This window comes from Bison bison, unplaced genomic scaffold (genome assembly GCF_000754665.1).
Source record: "Bison bison bison isolate TAMUID 2011002044 unplaced genomic scaffold, Bison_UMD1.0 scf7180017864141, whole genome shotgun sequence".
NCBI classification, from domain to species: Eukaryota; Metazoa; Chordata; class Mammalia; order Artiodactyla; family Bovidae; genus Bison; species Bison bison.
Genome location: NW_011494713.1, coordinates 3,516,153 through 3,539,664, shown reverse-complemented (window position 1 = coordinate 3,539,664; position 23,512 = coordinate 3,516,153). Strand labels below are relative to the sequence as shown.

The window sequence follows — 23,512 nt, the reverse complement described above, 5'->3', positions numbered from 1 at the left end:
ACTATGAACAAAGCTAGTGTAGGTGATGGAATTCCAGTTGAGCTATTCCAAATCCTGAAAGATGATGCTGTGAAAGTGCTGCATTCAATATGCCAGCAAATTTGGAAAACTCAGCAGTGGCCACAGGACTGGAAAAGGTCAGTTTTCATTCCAATCCCAAAGAAAGGCAATGCCAAAGAATGCTCAAACTACTGCACAATTGCACTCATCTCACATGCTAGTAAAGTAATGCTTAAAATTTTCCAAGCCAGGCTTCAGCAATATGTGAACTGTGAATTTCCAGATGTTCAAGCTGATTTTAGAAAAGGCAGAGGAACCAGAGACCAAATTGCCAACATCCGCTGGATCATGGAAAAAGCAAGAGAGTTCCAGAAAAACATCTATTTCTGCTTTGTTGACTATGCCAAAGCCTTTGACTGTGTGGATCACAATCAACTGTGGAACATTCTGAAAGAGATGGGAATACCAGACCACCTGACCTGCCTCTTGAGAAACCTATATGCAGGTCAGGAAGTGACAGTTAGAACTGGACATGGAACAACAGACTGGTTCCAAATAGGAAAAGGAGTACATCAAGGCTGTATATTGTTACCCTGCTTATTTAACTTATATGCAGAGTACATCATGAGAAACGCTGGGCTGGATGAAGCACAAGCTGGAATCAAGATTGCCAGGAGAAATATCAATAACCTCAGATATGCAGATGACACCACCCTTATGGCAGAAAGTGAAGAGGAACTAAAAAGCCTCTTGATGAAAGTGAAAGAGGAGAGTGAAAAAGTTGGCTTAAAACTCAACATTCAGAAAATGAAGATCATGGCATCTGGTCCCATCACTTCATGGGAAATAGATGGGGAAACAGGGGAAATAGATGGGGAAACAATGGAAAGAGTGTCAGACTTTATTTTTTGGGGCTCCAAAATCACTGCAGATGGTGACTGCAGCCATGAAATTAAAAGACGCTTATTCCTTGGAAGGAAAGTTATGACTAACCTAGATAGCATATTCAAAAGCAGAGACATTACTTTGCCAACCAAGGTCCGTCTAGTCAAGGCTATGGTTTTTCCAGTGGTCATGTATGGATGTGAGAATTGGACTGTGAAGAAAGCTGAGCACTGAAGAATTGATGCTTTTGAACTGTGGTGTTGGAGAAGACTCTTGAGAGTCCCTTGAACTGCAAAGAGATCTACCTAGTCCATTCTGAAGGAGATCAGCCCTGGGATTTCTCTGAAGGAATGATGCTAAAGCTGAAACTCCAGTACTTTGGCCACTCATGTGGCCAAAGGAGCTGATGTGCTAAACTTGGAAAACCGCTGCACCTGAGTAGGAAAGAAAAGGGAAACTAGTTCTTGCTGAAGACCAGTTAATAAATGCTATGTTACACGTTTTCACGTAGTCCTTATTACACACAACACACACACTGTCACGTGACAGGTGAGCATCACTGTCTTCACAGATGAGGAAACAAAGACTCAGGAAAAGGAGGAGGATATACAGTTCAACCCATAACACCCTATAAGACCTGGTTCAGATTTATGACCTCCTGAACTGTATTTGTATTGCTTAAACCACTAGGTTAGTAGGAATTTGTTACAGTGACAACAGAAAACTAATACAGCTTCCAAATGCAAAATCTTGACTACCGGGTCATTCAACAAGTGTCCGACTTATGCCAGGCTCTGGGATCCTCAACTAGTGAGCTCTGAGAGCCAGATAATCTAAATAAATCGTTACCAGGTCCTGAAAGCTGCTAACACACAAGCACAGTGGAGCCGACCTACTGGCAGGATAGGGATTCATTTAAAGAGGAAGGGAGGTCACAGCTTGCATAGAGACAAAGAGGAATAAAAGAACCTGGCCATGACTGGAGGCAACCTTGCTGTGTCTAGAGATTATCCTTCATTTGGGAAGCAAGAAGAGATGCAAACAGAAAGGCAGGTGAGATCTGGCTCTGGGGGACTGTTAGCCACTTGCTAAAAGAGACAGGGTTCTTTGCTGTAGGTCGGACACCAATGTGGGGTGCAGGCAGGAAAGTATTAATTGGATTTTTATTTACAAAGATCACCCTGATTAGAGAAAGAATATGGACAGATTGAATAAAAAGTGCAGAGAGGTCACCGAATCATTAGGGCCTCAGAACCCACTAGAGGCAGATGATGAAGAAAAAGGAAGAAGTCAAGACTGACTCTAGGTTACTATTTTTTTTATTATAATGTTAATAGTTTCCTGAAAAGGGGAGTATAGAGTGAAGAACAATTTTATAGAAAACACATTAGGATTTAGCTATGTTGGGTCACTCAGATCTATGGAATTTCCATTTGTTGGTGGGTGGGAACATGGAATTTTAAAAAAGATGGGAGTTAAAAAAAATGGGAGTTAAAAGTATAGAAATTGGAAGTCACCTTCTAGACACAGTTTTAGGAACCATGGGGATGGAAGACATTAGGCAGAGAAAGTAAGAGCAAGAATAGAATCCTGAAATTGCCAGCATTTAAAAGGCAAATCAGAGATTCAGAGTAGTGCAAAGTCCTAATTTTGCCACTTAGCAGCTGTGTCACTTTGAGCAAGCTGATAAAGCATTCTAAACCTCAGTTTTCTTATCTGTACAGTGGGCACAGTAAACACAGCATCTTCACAAGACAACATACATCTCTCTCTCCTGGGAGGTCCAACAGGCCCCTATCAGCTATGCATCATATGGCTGCCTGGTCATAGTTTTCTTTTTTTCCTCTAATTTTAAATTGAACAGCCTATCTTACATACCCTGATATCCCTACAAGGCCTTCATGCTGAGCACTCATAATAATGCAGACATTACTGAACCTTGAAAGCAAATATTAAGGGAGAAAAACAGGCTGTATTTTTCACTTGGCCTTCCGTTTCCTTAAATCTACTCAAAATGCAGGCACTCCCACTTTAAGGGACTCAGGAAAATACAGTTCCAAACATCTAAACCAGGTTTAAGGTTGGGAAAACTAAATTACCTCACCCCAAACTGCCATATGCTTAACTGCATTTTAAATGAATCAGTCTTATGGACAGATTTACACCCAGTGAGTTCAGCAATGGTGCTGAACTGATTTTTCAGCCTGAGCTTTTTATGTTTTTCTCAAATTTCAGGCCACTGACCAATTTGATGCTTGTTGTACTTGAATCTATTGCAAAATGTTTAAAGCCTGTGGCTCTAGTGGCGGCAGACTGACTTACTGATGGACAGTAGTTGGAATGAACGTCCTGTCAGCCCTACAGGGAAACTGAATTTCTAGGAACGACTTTTCTTGGAATTGAGATGTTTTTCAAGAAAAGGCAAAGGAATTCAGGTTGTTAACCAAACACTTATGGCCTCCCTTTAAAAACAAACACTGTTTCAGACAGTGAAAATCCATAAACTTTTCTAGATCAGGTTTTAAGACATGACATGGTATGAAATGGAATTATGGGAACTATCTTATGAGATCAAGTCAAGAATTTAATGTTTTGCATTATACACAACGTTTTGAAGGCTGTAAAACTTTTTAAAGTTATCTTACTGGTGGAAACGAAACCATTTTCATTTAAGACTTGGTACTCTGACAATCAATCAGATGACATGGTATAAAGCAAATTAAAGGCTCTCCAGATTTGCTTTATTTATAATTTTCCTATTTAACATATTGTTAACATAAGTAACCTAGAGGTCTCAACAACAATTTAAAGAGCTCTCTGATGAGTGATTCACAAGAAGTGACCTTGTTATCAAAATGCTTCTGCACATAGCTGTTTTAAGTAAAGCTACATTGTAAACAGGGGGGCTGCTAGGCTGACTCAACACACTTATCTATGGACTCATAGGCTGTCAGGACTAGAAAGCCTTACGGATCATTTTCTTTAGCCCCTTCCCTCATTTTACAGATTAGAAATGCCGGACTTAGTCACGACTCCACAGGTGTTCGGGGAAGATTTAAGATTGGACTTTGAGCCTCCTGACACTACACTCCTCCAGCGTGCTGGGCAGAAGCCCTCAGCCACGCAGAGCGCCTTAGCTGGAGCTTCTTTTCCTGCTCAGCTGGGGCAGCAATATAGCACCTCCTACCCGAGGTGAAGGTAGTGCTGAGCCCTTTATTCTACTAAAGTTAAGATTCTTATAAAAACCAGAATCTCACAAATGGTCAGACACAGAACTACATGCCTAAAGTGGTTTTGCTTTGTCAGCAATTAAAATTCATTGGCTGGATTTTGATAACACACGTTTTTATACTTTTTCTTTCTTTTTTTTTATATTTAAACTGTTGGATCAGTAAAGAATCATCTTTTCACTTGTGGCAGAAAATTAGCAGAAGAAATAAGTCTAACAGAAAACACTGTTATTTCCTAAGAATACTGCAAAAATTGAAATACAGTGAAATCCAAGTTCCTCAATGCTGCAGTTTTCATTCTAATCCACATCCCAAAATGTTATTTATTATTAACACCATTGTCTAAGCTTAAAAATTACCTGGATAATAATGTAAACAAAGTGCTTCCAACTGGCATGATATACAATTTGCTTTGTGAAATTTTTTTCCTTTACCTTGGAAAATGTCATAATACATAGTTATATTCATAATGGTCTCTTGTGTTTAAAATCTGGTTCCTGGAAATGATTCATACACGTCAGCTGTTAGCTTTGTGGTGACATTTTGCAGAAATGTCAACGACACCTCAGATGCACCTGCTTTTGTTTGGCAGTAGAGGTATTTTCCCAATGTTCACAGGGAACAAGCAGCATTACCAGTTTTTTCAAAAACTGTTTCTCCAACCACTACTGAAAGACAAGACAGTGTTCCCCAATATAGATTCACTTTATAGTCAATATATTTGACACATACAGCAGCTAAGTGAAAATTCAATCCTACATTCAGTTTTTCAAATATAAGGCAAAACTTTACCGAGCAAGATGGAGAACAGCTTCCACTATATTTGAACCATCTTTGGCGCTTGTTTCACAAAATAATGCCCCATAGGTCTGTAAAAAAACATATATATATGTATATACAATTAAATGAAGGTTTTGATTAGGTTTCCTGGAATGTTCACTTTTAATATCAATAAAATAAAAATATTCCCCTGTTGAGTATGCTAAAAATAATAGTTAAGTAATTGGATTCAAAGTTTCAAGACTTTAAAAAAAAAACACATTTGAGCCTAGTTATTCCAGTAACATTTCCTAGTCAAAGAATTAAAAAAAACAACTTTTTATTTTTTATTAGGGTATATCCAGTGGCACCCCACTCCAGTACTCTTGCCTGGAAAATCCCATGGACAGAGGAGCCTGGAAGGCTGCAGTCCATGGGGTCGCTGAGGGTCGGACACGACTGAGCGACTTCACTTTCACTTTTCATTTTCCTGCATTGGAAAAGGAAATGGCAAGCCACTCCAGTGTTCTTGCCTGGAGAATCCCAGGGACAGGGGAGCCTGGTGGGCTGCTGACTATGGGATCACACAGGGTCGGACACGACTGAAGTGACTTAGCAGCAGCAGCAGCATCCAGTTAACAAATAATGTTGTGATAGTTTCAAGTGAATAGCAAAGGGACTCAGGCATACATATACATGTATCCACTCTCCCTCAAATCCCTGTCTCATCCAGGCTGCCACATAACACTGAGCAGAGTTTCATGTGCTATACAGTAGGTTCTTGCTGCTATTTTTAAATATAAATATATTTTATATTTATTTTAAATATATTTTAAATATAGCAGTGTGTACATGTCCATCCCAAACTCCCTAACTATCCCTTTCCCCCAACCTTCCCCCTGGCAACCATAAGTTCCTTCTCAAAGTTTGTGAATCTGTTTTTGTTTTTTAAGTAAGTTCATTTGTATAATTTCTTTTTAGATTCCATATATAAGGGATATCTTATAATTTTTCTCCTCTGTCTGACTTACTTCATTCCGTATGATGCTCTCTAGGTCCATCCATGTTGCTGCAAATGGTATTATTTCATTCTTTTTAATGGCTGAATAATATTCCACCCAGAGAATTTTTATTTTGCACCCCCTCCAAAACCCATCCCACTATACAAAATTTCATAGTTTAACATTCTTATATCCAAAAGTCACACATGCCACCAAATGTTCTCTATCAAATAATTTGAGACAGATAAAAATGATAGCTTAAGGTAACCACACAGGAATTAAATGTCCATCAGAAGTATGTCTCCTTTAGGCCAGCAGCTAACACACCCCTCTTCACCATATCATCCTTTTCTAATGAGATTCAGCAGCCTTTGTGTTGCTAAAACCAATGGACATTTTCTAGTCCTCTATTATTTAACCTCCCAGTGGTTATACATACAGTCACTGATTGTTATCACTCTTCTGCTTCAGACCTTCTGATGTTTCCCATCCCTCACAAGCAATATTGAAACGCTTACCTGGCTGACAAGGCCTAGGTATGCTTGTATGGGGCCCCAGCCAACCTCTCAGTTCTACTAGTGGCCACTCTCCCTCACAACGCTCAAGTTACCCTGGCCATCCCTCTATTTCTCCAATGCTCCAAATTTTCTCCCACCTCAGGACCTTTCTGGGCTTCCCTTGTGGCTCAGTGGGTAAAGAATCTGACTGCAATGTGGGACACCTGGGTTTGATACCTGGGTTGGGAAGATCCCCTGGAGAAGGGAAGGCTATCCACTCCAGTATTCTGGCCTGGAGAATACCATGGACTGTACAGTCCATCGGAGAAGGCAACAGCACCCCGCTCAGACACGACTGAGCGACTTCACTTTCACTTTTCACTTTCCTACATTGGAGAAGGAAATGGCAACCCACTCCAGTGTTCTTGCCTGGAGAATCCCAGGGACGGGGGAGCCTGGTGGGCTGCCATCTGTGGGGTCACACAGAGTGGGACACGACTGAAGCGACTTAGCAACAGCAGCAGCAGCAGTACAGTCCATGGGGTCGCAAAGAGTCAGACACAACTGAGCGACTTTCATTTTCAGGACCTTTGCACCTGTTGTTACCACTACCTAGGTTATCCTATATCCTTAGTAACCCACTTCACCAGGCTGACTTTTACCTGCCTTTTCAATTTTTCAGTAATCCTTCCTTGAAGTTGAGAAGGATGAAGAAGTCAGCACTAGGAATTCCTATTATAAAACCTCTTGACATGTATTTTTCCAGCACGGCACTTGCCACAATTGTAATTGATGAAGTGTGTCTTTGTCTAACAAGCTGGAAACAACTCCTTTAGGAAAGGAGGACTGTGTGTAGGGTGGGGCTAAGTATGGTTTACCTGGTTCCTGTGTGGGACTGGGAGAGGATATGATGGATACTCTGGAGCAGGGAGAAAGGAACAACCAAACAATGGGGAAAGATTACTGTGAAGCTTTTACTCATGACCCCCTCAATCCACAGCAATGCTAGAATAATTCCCCAAATGAATCTTATTTCTAGTAGAAATGGATAGTTCTGCTGCTGAATTTCATAGTCAGGATGTTACCGGGTGAAATAGAGATGGCCTTAGAGGATGCAGGAGGGTGGTGGACATGAGATGCATAATAAGTAAGCAAACCTTGGGGAACCAATAAGAAATTTTGGAGAAGGAATAAAGTTGGCATGCGGCCAGGAATGATGGCTCTCTAGGGGGGACAAGTGGATTACATAGGTTTAATGTCTGTCTCCCCTAGACAGTAAACTATGTGAGGGCAAGGATGGTCTCTTTTGTTCTCTACCCTTTGCTCAGCTCACAATAAAGTACTTTTCACATGGTAAATACAATTAAATATGTGTTGAATGGATCTTGTCTGTATTTCATTGCCTAGTTTTAATGTTTATCATATTTGGCTCACAGTTATAACATTTAAAATAAGAAACAATTCCAACTTAAAATAGGGAAATTGAAACTTCTTTTTAAAGTTCACTTGTTTGTGTTATAGAGCAGTCTTTTCATTGATGATGATAGACAACAATGTAGCTATGTCAAATGAGACTGTTACGGTAAGAACTTATTTGACCCAAGGGCCATCTGATTCCTTGTTTGGGTAAAACAAATCATAAGAAGGCCATGAAGATTCTGACATAATGACAATGATGAGAGAATAAGCACTGCCCACAATAGTAATCTGAACAAAAATGAGGCCCATTCCTTATACAAGTGCGTAACCAAGAATAATTTTATACTATTCCAACTGAGTACAAATCTTAGAAAAAAGAACATGTCTACCAATTCTCTTCACCCTGTCACCCAGTTAACACCCTGCATCATCCGCTGCTCCTTGGCACAGTGACCCTCTGGAACCAAAGTCAACTTTTCAAAACAGGACACCCATTCTTATTCCTTTACCTGGATCCCAGGACTAGAGGAGGGTTCCAGGAACTGGGGAAGAGTGAGGAAGAAGACAGGAGAATTTTGCCTCCTCTTTTTCACTGATACTCAGTGGGGAAAATGATCACATGATTGTTTTACCCCCACAAGGGATTTAATTCTTGTTGTTAATTATTTACATTCATGGGGTGGATAGGGGGCACTGGGAATTCTGTCTGTGTAAGGACAGAAAACCCATCACACAGAGTGGAGGTAGCACACATAGAGAAAAGTGAAAGACCCCTTCTAGTTTGGACCCACTCTTACTCTTACCATGGCCAGTTTTTCTCCAAAGTACCCTGGGACACATTTTTGTCCCTCTGCTTCAGCAGTGTCACGAAGATCAGCCTTGTTTCCTACCAACATGATAGGAATGCTCTCATGGGCTGCATCCTACCATGAAGAAAAGAAAAAATGGTGCATACATGAAACACTGGACAAGTTATGAGGATGATGACAACAGCTGCCGTTTCTGAATGCCCCTTGTATACCACATGGTGTACAGACAATATCTTTAAACTTCAAAGTATCTCTAAAAGGACACAAACTTTTCCCCATTTCCAGACCAGAACACTGAAATTCAGAGAGGTTAAATAAGATGTTGTAAGGGTGAGGGCCAAGGTCCAAATGACTCCATCATCCTTGCCACTACAGAAATCGATACAAACTCAAGATGCATGACCTAGAGTTACATTTAGCTGTAGTGCTCACATAATTTGCTATAATTTTCACTCCAAACAGAGGTGATAACAAGCCGGCTTCATTATCCCAGGTACAAAACACACAAATATTCCCTCAGCTATGAGGGGACAAAAAAGGAGTCTGAAAGTTCCACACTCACCGCTATCTGGCTTACAACAGAAGCAAAATACAAAGGCCCTAAAGATCAACATATTTCTTGTGAGGAGTCGATGAGCAATCATTCAAAGTACCAGTTTCTCAGGATAATGCTCCCCAATTAGCATGTGCACACTGTTGTGGCCTTCACAGAGGAGCTGGCTGACTGACTGGAAGATGTGAGAGGCAGAAGTGAGTTTGAGACTCCACCTCTCCCACCACCTGGCTGCTCACCGGCTGTGACTGAGTGAAATCCAGCAAATCTCTTCCTGTTTCTGACTCCATTTCCCTGTCTGTGAAATGAAGGGGTCAGTAAGCCCCCCTCAGCAGGCTATGATGAGAATAGAAGACTACGTGACTAGAAAAACAGCCTTTTGGCTCCTAAACAAGCGAAGCAGCAGTGGTGACTGACACGTGGGGAAATGACCCTTTGCGGTGCCTAAACACAGCCGGGTGCTCACCCACTTTGGTGCCACACCTGATACAGCATCAAAAATGAGCCTTGAAACTAAAATTATACTTCACCATTCTCCTCCAACGGAATGCATCAGAATGAAGTAAAAGCAAAGGGGAGAAGGAAATGAAAAGCCCTCCCCCAGACTAGACCCCACCCATTAATGTGTTGAGTAATTGCATTCTGTGGGGAACTGCTCAGGATCATATGGAAGCCATTAATCAAATATTCACTTAAGTCAGCCAAGACTTCTCAAAGCCATATGGGTAAGTAATGGCACATTCAAGTCTTGACTCAAATATGACCTCCTGGTCCGACCGGCCTGACTGCACTACCTGCAGCACTCTGCCTCCCCATAAGGCCGTTTATCCTGGCCTTGTTTTGTTTCTACATCTAGCACTTCCTGTCATTCATTTTATTTACTTATGTTGGTTGCCTTTTACATCTCCCTAACTAGAATACAAGCTCCAAAGGGTAGGGCCTTTTGTTTTTGTTTGTTTGTTTTTTTAAATGGATATACTGCCAATACCTGCACAAAACTGGGATGCCCAAAATATTTTTGAATGTGTAAAAGTCGAAAAGAGATCTCATGTCTCAAGTGTCTCCATTCAATTTTTACCCACATATCCAATCAACAAATTATTCATGACAGGTATATGGCCATAATTTTAAGATTTTATAACCCAGTGGTTTTCAAGTGAAATATATTAATTATTAATTCAGAGGGTCCATTCAGCACTGACACTCCACTGCTTCCCAATCCTTTCATGCATCTGAACTATCTCACTGTTAGTTTTGACCCATATTATAGTGGCCATATAAACTGTCCCAACAGAATTTCCCCAAATGAGACAAGGTGAGCCATGGTGAAGACTCACTGAGATAAGTCAAAATCAAATGCCAAGTGACGTCTCATTTTTTCTCCAGTAACAAATTCAATATTTCATCTTGAATACAGTTTTCTCCCTTTTCCAACCCTATGAAAGATAACACCAATAGCTAAATGAATCACTTGCCACAAGTACGTGCTTACTTATCTAGCAAATTATGGCAGTAGGGCACCTGGTATAGGCCGTAACGTCACACAGGGCTTTTTCCAACCCTATGGCTGACCCTGCCTTTTGTGCCTCCTTGTCTTGAGTATAATCCAAAGTCTTAAAAGGGAGATCAAGTCCAAAAGTCTCAATAATAAACAGATTTGCTATAGATCCTAAATATCTGTGTGTGAGTTAGTTGGGATTATCCATTCTTCTCTCGTTGGTCTCCCCAGAGCTTCCTCTGTTCCCTTGAGTAGATGCCTCTCCTCTAGGTACTACCTACTTTGGAGATCCTTTCTTGATATTGCAGGAGTTTCTCTTAACCTGCTGCTCATTCTGGAGCTTCATGAAAAGAACAACCTGTGTTGAATCAGGAGGTCTAATTCTCCCTTCCACTCCAACCTCTAAATGACTAAAAGCCAGTGTCATGTACTTTCTATGACTCATGTTTCTCATAAAAAGTGAGAGCAACATTACATTTACTTCCTTTCTCAGATATGTTACAGAGGTGAATATAACATGGAGAAAATTTTGTGAAATAAAAATACTACATAAATGTCAACATGCTTTTGATGTATATATAATTTTCAGTCATGATTTTTCAGTTGAGCAAAATGCATATTTATCATTGAGTCCTATTGCCATTTTTCAGTCAGTCATTTCTTACATCTTTAGTAGAAAGAGAACATTTTGGTATTTTACAGGGTATGAAACAGGCCCAACTAAAGAATCTAGAGGCTGACTTGAGCAGCAGCAATCAGCAATTCAGACAGCAATCAGTTCTCTGTTCAGCCACCACTGCACTTAATGCCTGTTAAAAATGATAGATCATAGACATACTTGAAAAATTATATTAGCCACTAGGTTTTTTTCTCTTCCCCCAAGAGACTATGCTGAATCATGGCTTGAACTGTAGTTTTACGGTGATTAATAATGTTGGCAGCACATTAACTGTGGTCAAAATAGTTTCCTACTCTAAAAAATTATTGACCATGAAACAAAGGATATGAAAGCTCCTCAGATGAAAGACACCATCTCATTTGAGCAAAAGAAAGCATAGATAGTAAGCACACATGTTTAAAATACCAATTAGTATGTTAGTAGTACTTTGGGTATGTAAAGACCCAAATCTCTATCAGAAGAAGGCAGAGAACACAGTTCCTATGGAATTTGGACCGGGTGGTGCCAGGTGGTGATGGTATTTCACCTATACTTCTAGCACACGTGTTGGTATGCTTTCACCTATACATCTAGCACACGTGGAAGCCCCTATTACACCTCCAGTCACACTACACACCCAGCTCCATCACCCTCTTGTTTGTGAGAACTGATTTTCCTTGGGTTGTCTGGATTTTTACTTGCTGCCAATCGGGTTCTGATCATATTAAAACCCAGGACTTCCCCCTCTCCCACCACCACTCAGAAGCTCACTTTGTTAGTGTCCTTGGTTCTGTGGGAACTGGCCCGCTACTGCGGAGGAGACCAGTGCTGCTAAGTACCATTAGGAACCCTGCCTCCCACAGGTTCTTTCTGAGAGCCTAGATCAGTGGATCTAGGTTCTTTCTGAGATCCTAGATCAATGGTTTCTGAGTTCATTTTTACAAAGGAGAAACAGCATTTCCTGAGATCCAGCCTATAACTCTCCCGTGTAATTTTTTGTTGTCTGTTTTGATTTCTTACCTCAATCATATCTACCCATTCTCGTACATTAAGAAAGCTTTTCTCACACGTAACATCATACAGCAGCAAAACACCATCTGCTCTTCTGAAGTAAGACTTGGCAATGCTTCTGAATCTGGAAAAAAGCATGAAGGTAACAGTTCTAATCAGTCAGTCAGTTTGGTGTTGCCTCATTCTTCATCTCTTTTATGCTCACTTCCCCCACCCCCTTCATCTTTAAAGCAAGCCTTGGGACTTCCCTGGTGGTCCAGTGGTTAAGAATCTGCTTTGCAATGTAGGGGGCGCAGGTTCGGTCCCTAGTCAGGGAACTAAGATCCCACATGCCTCAGCGTAACTAAGCCTAAGCAAAACTGCTAACCCCTTGTGCCACAACTAGAGTGTCTGTGTGCTGCAATGGAAGATCCTGCATGACACAACTAAAACCCGATGCAGCAAATAAATAAATAAAAATATTAAAAAGAAAAACCAAGCCCAATTGAGAAGAATCTAATGGCAACGTATTTCTGTGAAAGAGTCATCCCAGAGGACTAGAATGACCTAGTGAAAGGTAACAGAAGAATCTGCGCTAGTGATTTAAAAAAGTCAATCATTTTTTCCACCAAACAATCTCAAGGAAGTCTACAAAGCCCAGGGCATAGTCAGGACAAGGTTGAGAGCATAACTTCTAAAACTGTCGGCCTCAGCAACAAGCTACTGGAACCCAGGTGTGGGACACAGAGAAATATGGAAGAAGAGGCACATCCAAGCAAAATTATTTTTTGGGTGGTGGGGAGGGAATACTGTGGGTGGTTGGAAGAAGACCCAACCACGTGGAACACCACAGGTACACACATGGGGTGTGGGGGGCTTCCCAGGGGAAGAGCACACCTCAATCTATATGTCCTAACTCAACCAAGTATAATATTCTGCAAGATCTTAAATAGGGGCCTGTCAACCACACATTTTTAAAATGCTGCTGGAAAATATGAGCTCTGTGTGAGCAGGTATTTGTGTGTGTCTATTCACTGTTGAATCTGAATACCCTAAGTGGCGCCCCATTACAGAGGCTGGCAGGTACCCCCAAAATTTTTGCTGCACAACCAGATTCAGTCTGTTCCCAAAGAGTTAGATAAGATTAAGACCTATGCTTCACACTTCTGTCCATCAGCAATGACAGAAAGGGAGGGAACTGTCTGTCGCCATATGCAGCTCTGCTGTTTAGTTTGTCTCTCTGCCCTTGAACAGAAGAGCTAACAGGTCTTCTTCTCCATCTTCTCTGGAGCCCCAGCTCCCCAGCTGCTCACACTGTTGCCACTTTCAGGAGTGCTGCCTCACCAACATTCTCTCACTAGGAAAGGGCACTCTCTTTTCCCAATGGGTCACCAGTTCAAAGGGAGCTTAGAAGGACTCACATGACTGATGACGGAAGAGTGAAGAAGGAAAGGATGTGGAAAAAAGTGAGCATTCTTAAAATTCTAACACTATATCAGAACTATATTATCATGAGCACAAAAGATACCAAACGTCCTACAAGGCCTGTCCATGCAAACCCCAGCAGAATTCAAAGCACTGGGAAAGCACTTGCCTCTCCTGGCCCGCTGTATCCCACAGCTGCAGTACTGTCCGTTCTCCATCTACGATCAGCATTTTCATTTGAAAATCAACTCCTGAAAAAGAATATAAGAGAACATGGAGAACACGATGTAAATAATTCCCTTGGATTTTACTTTTCAAGCCCTCTTTAGATGAGACAAAGCCAATAAGGTGAAGTTCAGCGAGACAGAGGAAAGAACCTGGCCATCAATGAGAGTGACCTTCACATAGTAATTATAAGCCAGATCACACTTGTAATCTGGCTTGGAGATCGGCTGGCTTGGGGAAGGATTTAATCTGTGGACAAAAGGAAAATCTATGTTCTGTGTTCACGTAGTTAGATGGACTCAGTTTTATGAGTGTGCATGCACACAAATATGCCTATGTATATATGCAGGTATATCCATGTGTGTATGCATATGTATATAAGTACATGTATATGGTGTGTATATATGCCAGGTGCTCTAGCAACTGAACCAAATATTTTAGGCTTTTTATGACTTGAAGTGAACTTTCAGCTTTGTTATCTTGAAGGGTTATAACAGTACCATAAATTTACAAAGACATCCATTGTGAAGAGGGTAACCAATCTGTTTTAGGGTTTCTGGTTATCAAAATAAGAGTTCTTTGCGACCCCATGGACGGTAGCCTACCAGGCTCCACCGTCCATGGGATTTTCCAGGCAAGAATACTGGAGTGGGCTGCCATTTCCTTCTCCAGGGGATCTTCCCAACCCAAGGATCAAACCTGGGTCTCCTGCATTGCAGACAGACGCTTTACCGTCTGAGCCACCAGGGAAGCCCAGATAAAGAATAATAATATATGATAATTTGCATATCTTCTTTTACTGATTATTATGCAAATATGGAAATGAGGAAACTACTTTTCCTTGTTCTGAGAGGTATTATTCATGTGTTCCATTGTGAGGGAGGGGAGGGAACATACACTTGTCTATAATTCTGACCATGATGACAAACTGGCCATCGGTAAGATCACTTTATCAACATCAAGTGACTCCTGATCAGAAAGGCTTTCCCTGGGCATCCTGTGCCAAAAGGCACTTCTCCCAAACCTTGTTTTTTAAAATGTGTTTCTCATCCATTTCCCTCTTTGTGGGCTGGGATCTAGCTAACTTTGTTTACTGTGTATCTGTGGTGCCTGTAGGGCTTCACTGGTGGCTCAGTCGGTGAAGAATCTGGCTGCAATGCAGGAGACCTGGGTTGGGAAGATCCCTTGGAGGAGGGCATGGCAACCCACTCCAGGATTCTCTTTCCTGGAGAGTCCCCATGAATAGAGGAGCCTGGCAGCTGCAGTTCATGGAGTCTCAAAGAATCGGATACAATTGAGCGACTAAGCAGTGCCTGTAACAGTACGTGGCTCACAGTAGGACTCCAGAAGAGCTTGCTGAATTAATGAATCCGTCATCTCTGGCATTAAACTCGGTTTGGTTAATCTCACTGGGTAAGCAGATACCTTAGTCCCTTGTTAGCAGATACCTCAGTCCCTTGTTAGTCTTCCTTTCCGAAATTTAGGCCTTGGCCAAAGCAGAGGATTATTCTATAGCAAAGGACACGTGAGCATTGACATACACATGTACATATGTATTATACAGAGGGAAAAGAGAGAGACCTATGGGTCTGTGAATATAATACCTAAAGAAAATAGAATCAGCCTAAAGAAGGTCATTTTCCGGTTATCCTCTGAAAAAGAACCGTACCCAGGGTAGCACTTGTGTTTCCTCGAAATTCATTCTTGCAAAGTCTCATGAGGAAACTCGACTTCCCCACTGCAGCGTCCCCGGCCAGCACAATCTTGTAAGCCTTCTGTGAGCTGGAAGATTTATGGCTTTCATCCACCATGTCTGTCTAGGGGAAGGAAGCCACAGTGGATGACAAAGGCAGTGCCCGCTTTCTTCCTAGTAAGTTATATGACATGAAAATGAAGAGTGTTCATGAAGAGAAGTGTCTCTGAAACCACATACCTGTGGTGAAAGTGCAGAGATGGGCTTTCTTGAGGAACTAATGATACTGCCTTCACTAGCAGATCCCGGGGGCTTCCAGTCCAGGATGGAAGCCACACCTTCTGAGCCATATGTCTCTTCATCCCTTATATCAGGAACCTGTATTTTTTTTTTTTTTTAAAGTCGGTCATTAAAAAACAAAGAAAGTCTTTCATTACACATGTACATTGTGAAATAAAAAGAAGAAAAATATGCTGCTGAATCAACAGTCAGTGCTGTTAGGGAACAGAGTGGCCACAAAAGGAAATCTATTTTCCTTTTTCCCTAACTTGGTAGAGAAAAATGTTCTCCCAACTATGTTTCACATGTATAACCTTTAAAACAATGCCTGTGACAGATAAAGCTCAAACAGGGTGGGATATGTATTTCTGTGGAAGAAAGGAGAGCAGGCCTAGGACTTGAAGCAGTGACTTCAGGGCTTACGTCCGTGTCCGAAGCATCACCCCCAAAGCTCTCTTGCATGCCGTGCGACCTCTGGAATCCCCTCTGGTGCTTGTACTCCACCTCCGAGTCATATTCATTGGAATCCCGAAGGGTAGACAAGCCACTATCGAAGCAGCTCTCAGGCAGGCTGTCAACATCACAGTTCATCCTCTGCATGGGATCACAGAGGGCCAGCGAGTCACAGTCCTCATCCATGTAGGAAGAGCGGGATGATCTGGTAATAAAGGAGAGGACTGCTATACCTGAGGGCTAGTGATTCTCAAGATGACACAGCAATGGAATCAGAGAGCAATGCAATCAAGACCAATATTTTTGTTCTTACCAAGAGCTGTAATGTAGTCCAGGATTAAGCATCAGGGGAAATAAAAAACTCAAAGAAACAGTTCATTCTATGCAACAATCGATTAAGATAAAGACATTTAAGTCAAGTCAAACATTTAATTAAGGAAGTCATTTAAAAAAAATCACCTTCCTTATACAAAAAGAATCAGAATGTCCAGAATGTAAATGCAATCTCAAGTTGTGTTAACAAAAACGTATACAGAACATGGGAACATTTTTATTCTAATATGATCGGACCATATTCTGAACAGTGTGTTCATTTCTGGATAATATCTCTATTGTGACTTGAGACTTAAAACCCAACGGTCTGAGAAATGATTCAGTGCACTTGGCTGAAGTTATAATTGTTTCTTCTCTCCTCAAATACTTGGAAGAGTTGACCCTAAGGGCCAAGTGATAAACTTTTCCGGGAGTCACATCTCTAATCGACATAGTGAAAACTGACAGGCAGTTAGACGTGTATGACCTGGACTGGTTTGGCATATGAGACGAGGTTTCTGCCACGAAGTGTTGACGTGATGGGCGGGGGGGGGGGGGAGAGGGCGTTTCCTGAGAAGGTGCCCCAGAGAAAAACTAGAAATCCTGACTTCGATGGGTCTTTCCACTTGGGAAATGCCAATATTTTATAAATGTATATTTTCTCAGTTTATTTTGCTTTTCCATTTGATTCCCATAAGTATCTAAGTTTATATTGAAAGAAAACAACTTATTTAGTCCCTACTACACATTGGGAACCATACTAGCCATTTGATATGATATCATCAGAAAGAGGAAATGGGAAGGAAACATAGATCTCCAGATATGAGAAATATTCTCAAATGAATATTCTTAGACAAGAAAGGGTAATCTTTACAGAAATATATGCCATATAAACCTGAGAAGTCAAAAATATTTTGGTATCATTAGCAAATGTTTAAAATTAACTAAAAAGGTAATTTAATCACCTAACTTTCTGTAAATATGTTGCTCAATTATAAAGTCTTTCTCCTGGGACAGGAATTTCACACAATATCTCAATCTGCTTAGCTAAATGTGTGTACATTTTTTTAATTTGTCTCATCTTTTATGAAACTCTCCTTCTGACACTGATTTTAGGTCAAGCTGTAAGGAACCTAAAGAAACCATTTCATTATAATATAATGAAAGATATAAAATATATATAAAAATCAGCTCCATGTTATGATTAGTCAGAACATTTTTTTTAACCTATTTGTATTTCTGATTAGGAATGACAGAGAAAAAAATCCTGATTGAAAAGACACCTTCATACAGAATCTAAATTAAAAATATAGGTATAGATCAGACTTTCTCCGGAGAAGGCAGTGGCACCCCACTCCAGTACTCTTGCCTGGAAAATCCCATGGACAGAGGAGCCTGGTAGGCTACAGTCCATGGGTTGCTACGAGTCAGTCACGAGTGAGCGACTTCACTTTCACTTTTCACTTTCATGCACTGGAGAAGGAAATGGCAACCCACTCCAGTGTTCTTGCCTTGAGAATCCCAGGGATGGGGGAGCCTGGTGGGTTGCTGTCTATGGGGTCGCACAGAGTTGGACACGACTGAAGCGACTTAGCAGCAGCAGCAGCAGCAGACTTTCTCAAACTCAACTTATATACATACCCTTTCAAAAGTAAACTAGTCTTTCTGCCTGAAGAATATTTTCACTACAATATAAAAAAATATAACACAAGTTATTATATATTTTAGAGTTCTTAGAAAAAACACAAAACTAAAACAAATATACAAATTAAAATCCAATAAGGATGCAAAAGCAATAAATTAAATTTACAAGATGCTTTTGATTAAAAAATTTTAATTGAAGTATAGTTGATGTACACTATTATATAAATTATAGGCACAGAATATAGTGATTCACAATTTCTCAAGGTTATATACTCCATTTATAGTTATTATAATATATTGGTTATATTCCCTGTTGTATAATATATCCTTATAGCTTTTTTTATGTCTAATAGTTTGTACCTTTTACTACCTTATCCCTATATTGCTCCTTCCTCCTCTCCCCTCCAGTAGCTATTGGTTGGTTCTCGATATCTGTAAGCCTACTTTTTTGTTATATTCACTGCTGCTGCTGCCAAGTCACGTCAGTCGTGTCCGACTCTGTGCGACCCCATAGACGGCAGCCCACCAGGCTCCCCTGTCCCTGGGATTCTCCAGGCAAGAACACTGGAGTGGGCTGCCGTTTCCTTCTCCAATGCATGAAAGTGGAAAGTGAAAGGAAGTTGCTTAGTCGTGTCCGACTCTTAGCTACCCCATGGACTGCAGCCTACCAGGCTCCTCCACGGGATTTTCCAGGCAAGAGTACTGGAGTGGGTCGACAGTGCCTTCTCCAGTTATATTCACTAGTTTGTTGCATTTTTTTAGATTCCACATATAAGAGAAATCATACAGTATTTGTCTTTCTCTGTCTGATTTATTTCACTTAGCATAACGTCCTCCAAGTCTATCCACGTTGCTGCAAATGGCAAAAAATTTCAATCCTTTTTTTAAATGGATGAGTTGTATTTCACTGTATATATACACACTACTGCTACTGCTAAGTCACTTCAGTCGTGTCCGACTCTGTACGACCCCAGAGACGGCAGCCTACCAGGCTCCCCCGTCCCTGGGATTCTCCAGGCAAGAACACTGGAGTGGGTTGCCATTTCCTTTTCCAATGCATGAAAGAGAAAAGTGAAAGTGAAGTCACTCAGTCATGTCCAACTCTTAGCGACCCCATGGACTGCAGCCTACCAGGCTCCTCTGTCCATGGGATATTCCAGGCAAGAATACTGGAGTGGGGTGCCATTGCCTTCTCTGATATACACACTACACCCTTTTAATCCATTCATCTGCTGATGGACACTTAGGTTGCTTACATATTGTGGCTATTGTAATGCTACTATGAACACTGGGCTGTATGTATCTTTTAGAATTTTTTTTTTTTCAGATACATACCCAGACGTGGAATTGCTGGGTCATATCATTTATTATTTGTGTTCTTTTTGATGATACCCATTCTGACAGGTGTGAGGTAATATCTTATTGTGGTTTTGATTTGAATTTACCTGATAATTAGTGATGTTGCGCATCTTCTCATATGCCTATTGGCCACTGGCATCCTTTTTAGAAAAATGTCTATTCAGTTCTTCTGCCAATTTTTTAATTCAGTTGTTTGCTTTTTTGATTAAGTTGTATGAGTTGTTTATGTATATTAGATATTAACTCCTTATCGATTATATCATTTCCAAATATTTTCTGGCATTGAGTGGGTTGTCTTTGATTTTCTGATAGTTTTCTTTGCTGTGTAATAGCTTGTAAGTTTAATTAGGTCCCATTTGTTTGTTTTTGCTTTTATTTCCTTTGTTTTAGGAGACAGATACAAAAACTATTCTATGATTTATATCAGAGTGTTCTGCTTACATTTTCCTCTATGAGTTTTATGGTACCTGATCTTACACGTAGGTCTTTAATCCATTTTGAGTTTATTTTTGTATATAGTGTTAGAGAATGTTCTAATTTCATTCTTTTACATAAAAGCTATCTGGTTTTCCCAGGACAGCTACTGAAGATACTGTGTTTTCTTCATTGGATATTCTTGCCTCCTTGTAATATATTTATTGACTGTAAGTGCACGGATTTATTTTTGGATTCTCTATCTTATTCCACTGATCTATATATGTGTCTGTTTTGATGACTGTAGCTTTGTAGCATAGTCTGAAGTCTGTGAGTATGATTCCTCCAGCTCTGATATTTGTTTTCAAGATGATGTTGGCTATTCAGGGTGCCCTGTGTTTCCACACAAATTAAAAAATTTTTTTTTCTAGTTCTGTGAAAAGTGCCTTTGGTATTTTGTTAAGGATTACACTGTTAGGGATTGCATTGACTGTAGATTGCACTGGTCATTTTAACAAAATTAATTCTTCTAATCCAGGAACACAGTATATGTTTCCACCTATTTGTGTCATCCTCAATTTCCTTCATTGGTGTCTTATAGCAGTAGTCCCCAGTCTTCTGGTACCAGGGACTGGTTTCATTGGAAGGCAATTTTCCCATGGACCAGGGTGGGAGATATGGTTTAAGGATGATTCAAGCACATTACATTTATTGTGCACTTTATTTCTATTTTGTGGCAACCTCAGGATATTTTTGCCTTGACTTTAGGGTTAGGGTTCACACTCCTATGAGAATCTAATGCCGCTGCTGACCTGACAGGAGGCAGAGCTCAGGCAGTAATGTGAGCGATGGGGAGTGGCTATAAATACAGATGAAGCTTCACTTGCTCCCCTGCCACTCACCTCCTTTTGTGCAGCCTGGTTCCTAACAGGCTAGAGACTGGGGTTGGGGATCCCTGTATTATAGTTTTCCTAGACAAGTCTTTTACTTCCTTATGTAGGTTTATTTCTAGGTATTCTTATTCTTTTTGATGAGATGGTAATGAAAATATCTCAATTTCTGATAGTTTGGTGTTAGTGTATAAAAATGCAACAGGTTTCTGTTAAATTGATATAAAATTAATATATAAATGACAAATATACAAATTTGTATATATTATTATATTATAAATTTGCAATATAAAAATTACATTAATTAAATTAATATACAAATTAATTTTGTATCCTGGAACTTTACCAAATTCATTGATGAACCTAACAGTTTTCCGGTAGCATCTTCAGGATTTTCTATGTATAGTTTCATGTCATCTGCAAACAGTGAATTTCACTTCTTCCTTTTCAATTTGAATTCCGTTTGTTTCTTTCTATTCTCTGAGTGTTATGGATAGGACTCCCAAAATCATGCTGAATAAAAGTGGCAAGAGTGGGCATCCTTGCTTTGTTCCCGATTTTAGAGGAATGCTTTCAGTTTTTCATGTTGAGTATAGTATTAGCTGTGGGTCCATCATATATGGCCTTTATTATTTTGAGGTATGTTTCCTCTATGCCCACTTTTTGGAAAGTTTTTCAAATCATAAATGGATGCTGAATTTTGTCAAAGGCTTTTTCTTCATCTATTGAGATGATCATATCGTTTTCATTCTTCAACTTGTTAATGTGGTATATCACATTGAAACAGAAAAATCCTTGCATCCCTAGGACAAATTCTACTTGATCATGATGTATAATCATGTATGATCATGATGTATTGTTGGATTTGGTTTGCTAATATTTTGTTGAAGATTTTTTTGCATCTACATGTATCAGTGATATTGGCCTATAATTTTCTTTTTTAGTGATACCTTTGTCTGGTCTTGGTATCAGGGTGATGGGGGTCTCAGAGGATCAGTTTGGAAGTATTCCCTCCTCTGCAATTTTTTGGACTAATTTTAGAAAGATAATTGCTAACTCTTCTCTAAATGTTTGGCAGAATTCACCTCTGAAGCTATCTGGTCCTGGACTTTTGTTTGTTGGGAGTTTTAAGATTACTAATTCAATTTCATTACTGGTAATTGTTCTGTTCATATTTTCTATTTCTCCCTAGTTCATTCTTGGGAGACTGTACCTTTCTAAGAATTTGTCCATTTCTTTTAGGTTGTTCACATTATTGGCATATAGTTGTTTGTAGTAGTCTCTTATAATCCTTTGTATTTCTGTGGTGTTGGCTGTAACTTTTCTTTTTTCATTTCTGACTTTATTGATTTGGACCCTCTCTCTCTTTTTTTTTTTTGATGAATCTGGCTAAAGGTTTATCAATTTTATCTTTTCAAAGAATCAGCTTTTAGTATCATTGATCTTTTCTATATCTTTTAGTTTCTATTTTATTTATTTCTGATCTTTATGATTTCTTTCCTTCTACTAACTTTGGGTTTTGTCTGTTCTTTCTCATTGCTTTAGGTGTAAGGGTAGGTTGTTTATTTGTGATTTTTGTTTCCTGAGGTAAGCTTATATTGTATAAACTTTCCTTGTAGAACTGCTTTAGCTGTGTCCCATAGGTTTGGATCATTATTTTTTAGTTTTCATTGACCTCTTGGTATTTTTTAATGTCCTCTTTGACTTTCTCAGTGATCCACTGGTTCTTTCATAGCATATTGCTTAGTCTCCCATGTGTTTGTGTTTCTTTACAGTTTTTTCTTGTAGTTGATTTCATCTCATTGTGTTGTGGTTAGAAAGATGTTTGATATGATTTCAGTTTTCTTAAATTTACTGAGGCTTGTTTTTGTGGCCCATCATGTAGTCTATCCTGGCAAATGTGCCATGTACACTTGAAAGAATGTGTATTCTGCTAATTTTGGATGGAATGTTCTCTCTATATCAATTAAGTCCATCTGGTCTAATGTGTCATTTAAGGCCTATGTTTCCCTATTGATTTTCTATCTGAATGATCTGTTCATTGATTCGAGTTAAAGTCTCCCCCACTACTATTGGGTTACTGTTGATTTTTCCTTTTTTGTCCATTAATATTTGCTTATATACTTAGGTGCTTCTATGTTGGGTTATGGCAGAAAGTGAAGAGGAACTAAAAAGCCTCTTGATGAAAGTGAAAGTGGAGAGTGAAAAAGTTGGCTTAAAGCTCAACATTCAGAAAACGAAAATCATGGCATCCAGTCCCATCACTTCATGGGAAATAGATGGGGAAACAGTGGAAACAGTGTCAGACTTTATTTTTTTGGGCTCCAAAATCACTGCAGATGGTGACTGCAGCCATGAAATTAAAAGATGCTTACTCCTTAGAAGGAAAGTTATGACCAACCTAGATAGCATATTGAAAAGCAGAGACGTTACTTTGCCAACAAAGGTCCATCTAGTCAAGGCTATGGTTTTTCCAGTGGTCATGTACAGATGTGAGAGTTGGAGTGTGAAGAAGGTTG

The 23,512-nt window shown here is 40.0% G+C and overlaps 1 protein-coding gene across 1 annotated transcript in view; it reads right to left on the bottom strand.

The window, feature by feature from the left end:
• RASEF (RAS and EF-hand domain containing) overlaps positions 1-23,512 on the bottom strand; it is an 88,041-nt gene that overhangs the window by 4,514 nt on the left and 60,015 nt on the right. Inside the window, exons 10-16 of the mRNA XM_010840084.1 lie at positions 16,345-16,579; positions 15,883-16,020; positions 15,619-15,766; positions 13,894-13,975; positions 12,330-12,444; positions 8,595-8,714; positions 4,908-4,984 (exon numbers count right to left, since the gene is read on the bottom strand). Of these exons, the coding sequence (XP_010838386.1) occupies positions 4,908-4,984; positions 8,595-8,714; positions 12,330-12,444; positions 13,894-13,975; positions 15,619-15,766; positions 15,883-16,020; positions 16,345-16,579 (915 nt within the window). The remainder of the gene's footprint in view (positions 1-4,907; positions 4,985-8,594; positions 8,715-12,329; positions 12,445-13,893; positions 13,976-15,618; positions 15,767-15,882; positions 16,021-16,344; positions 16,580-23,512) is intronic.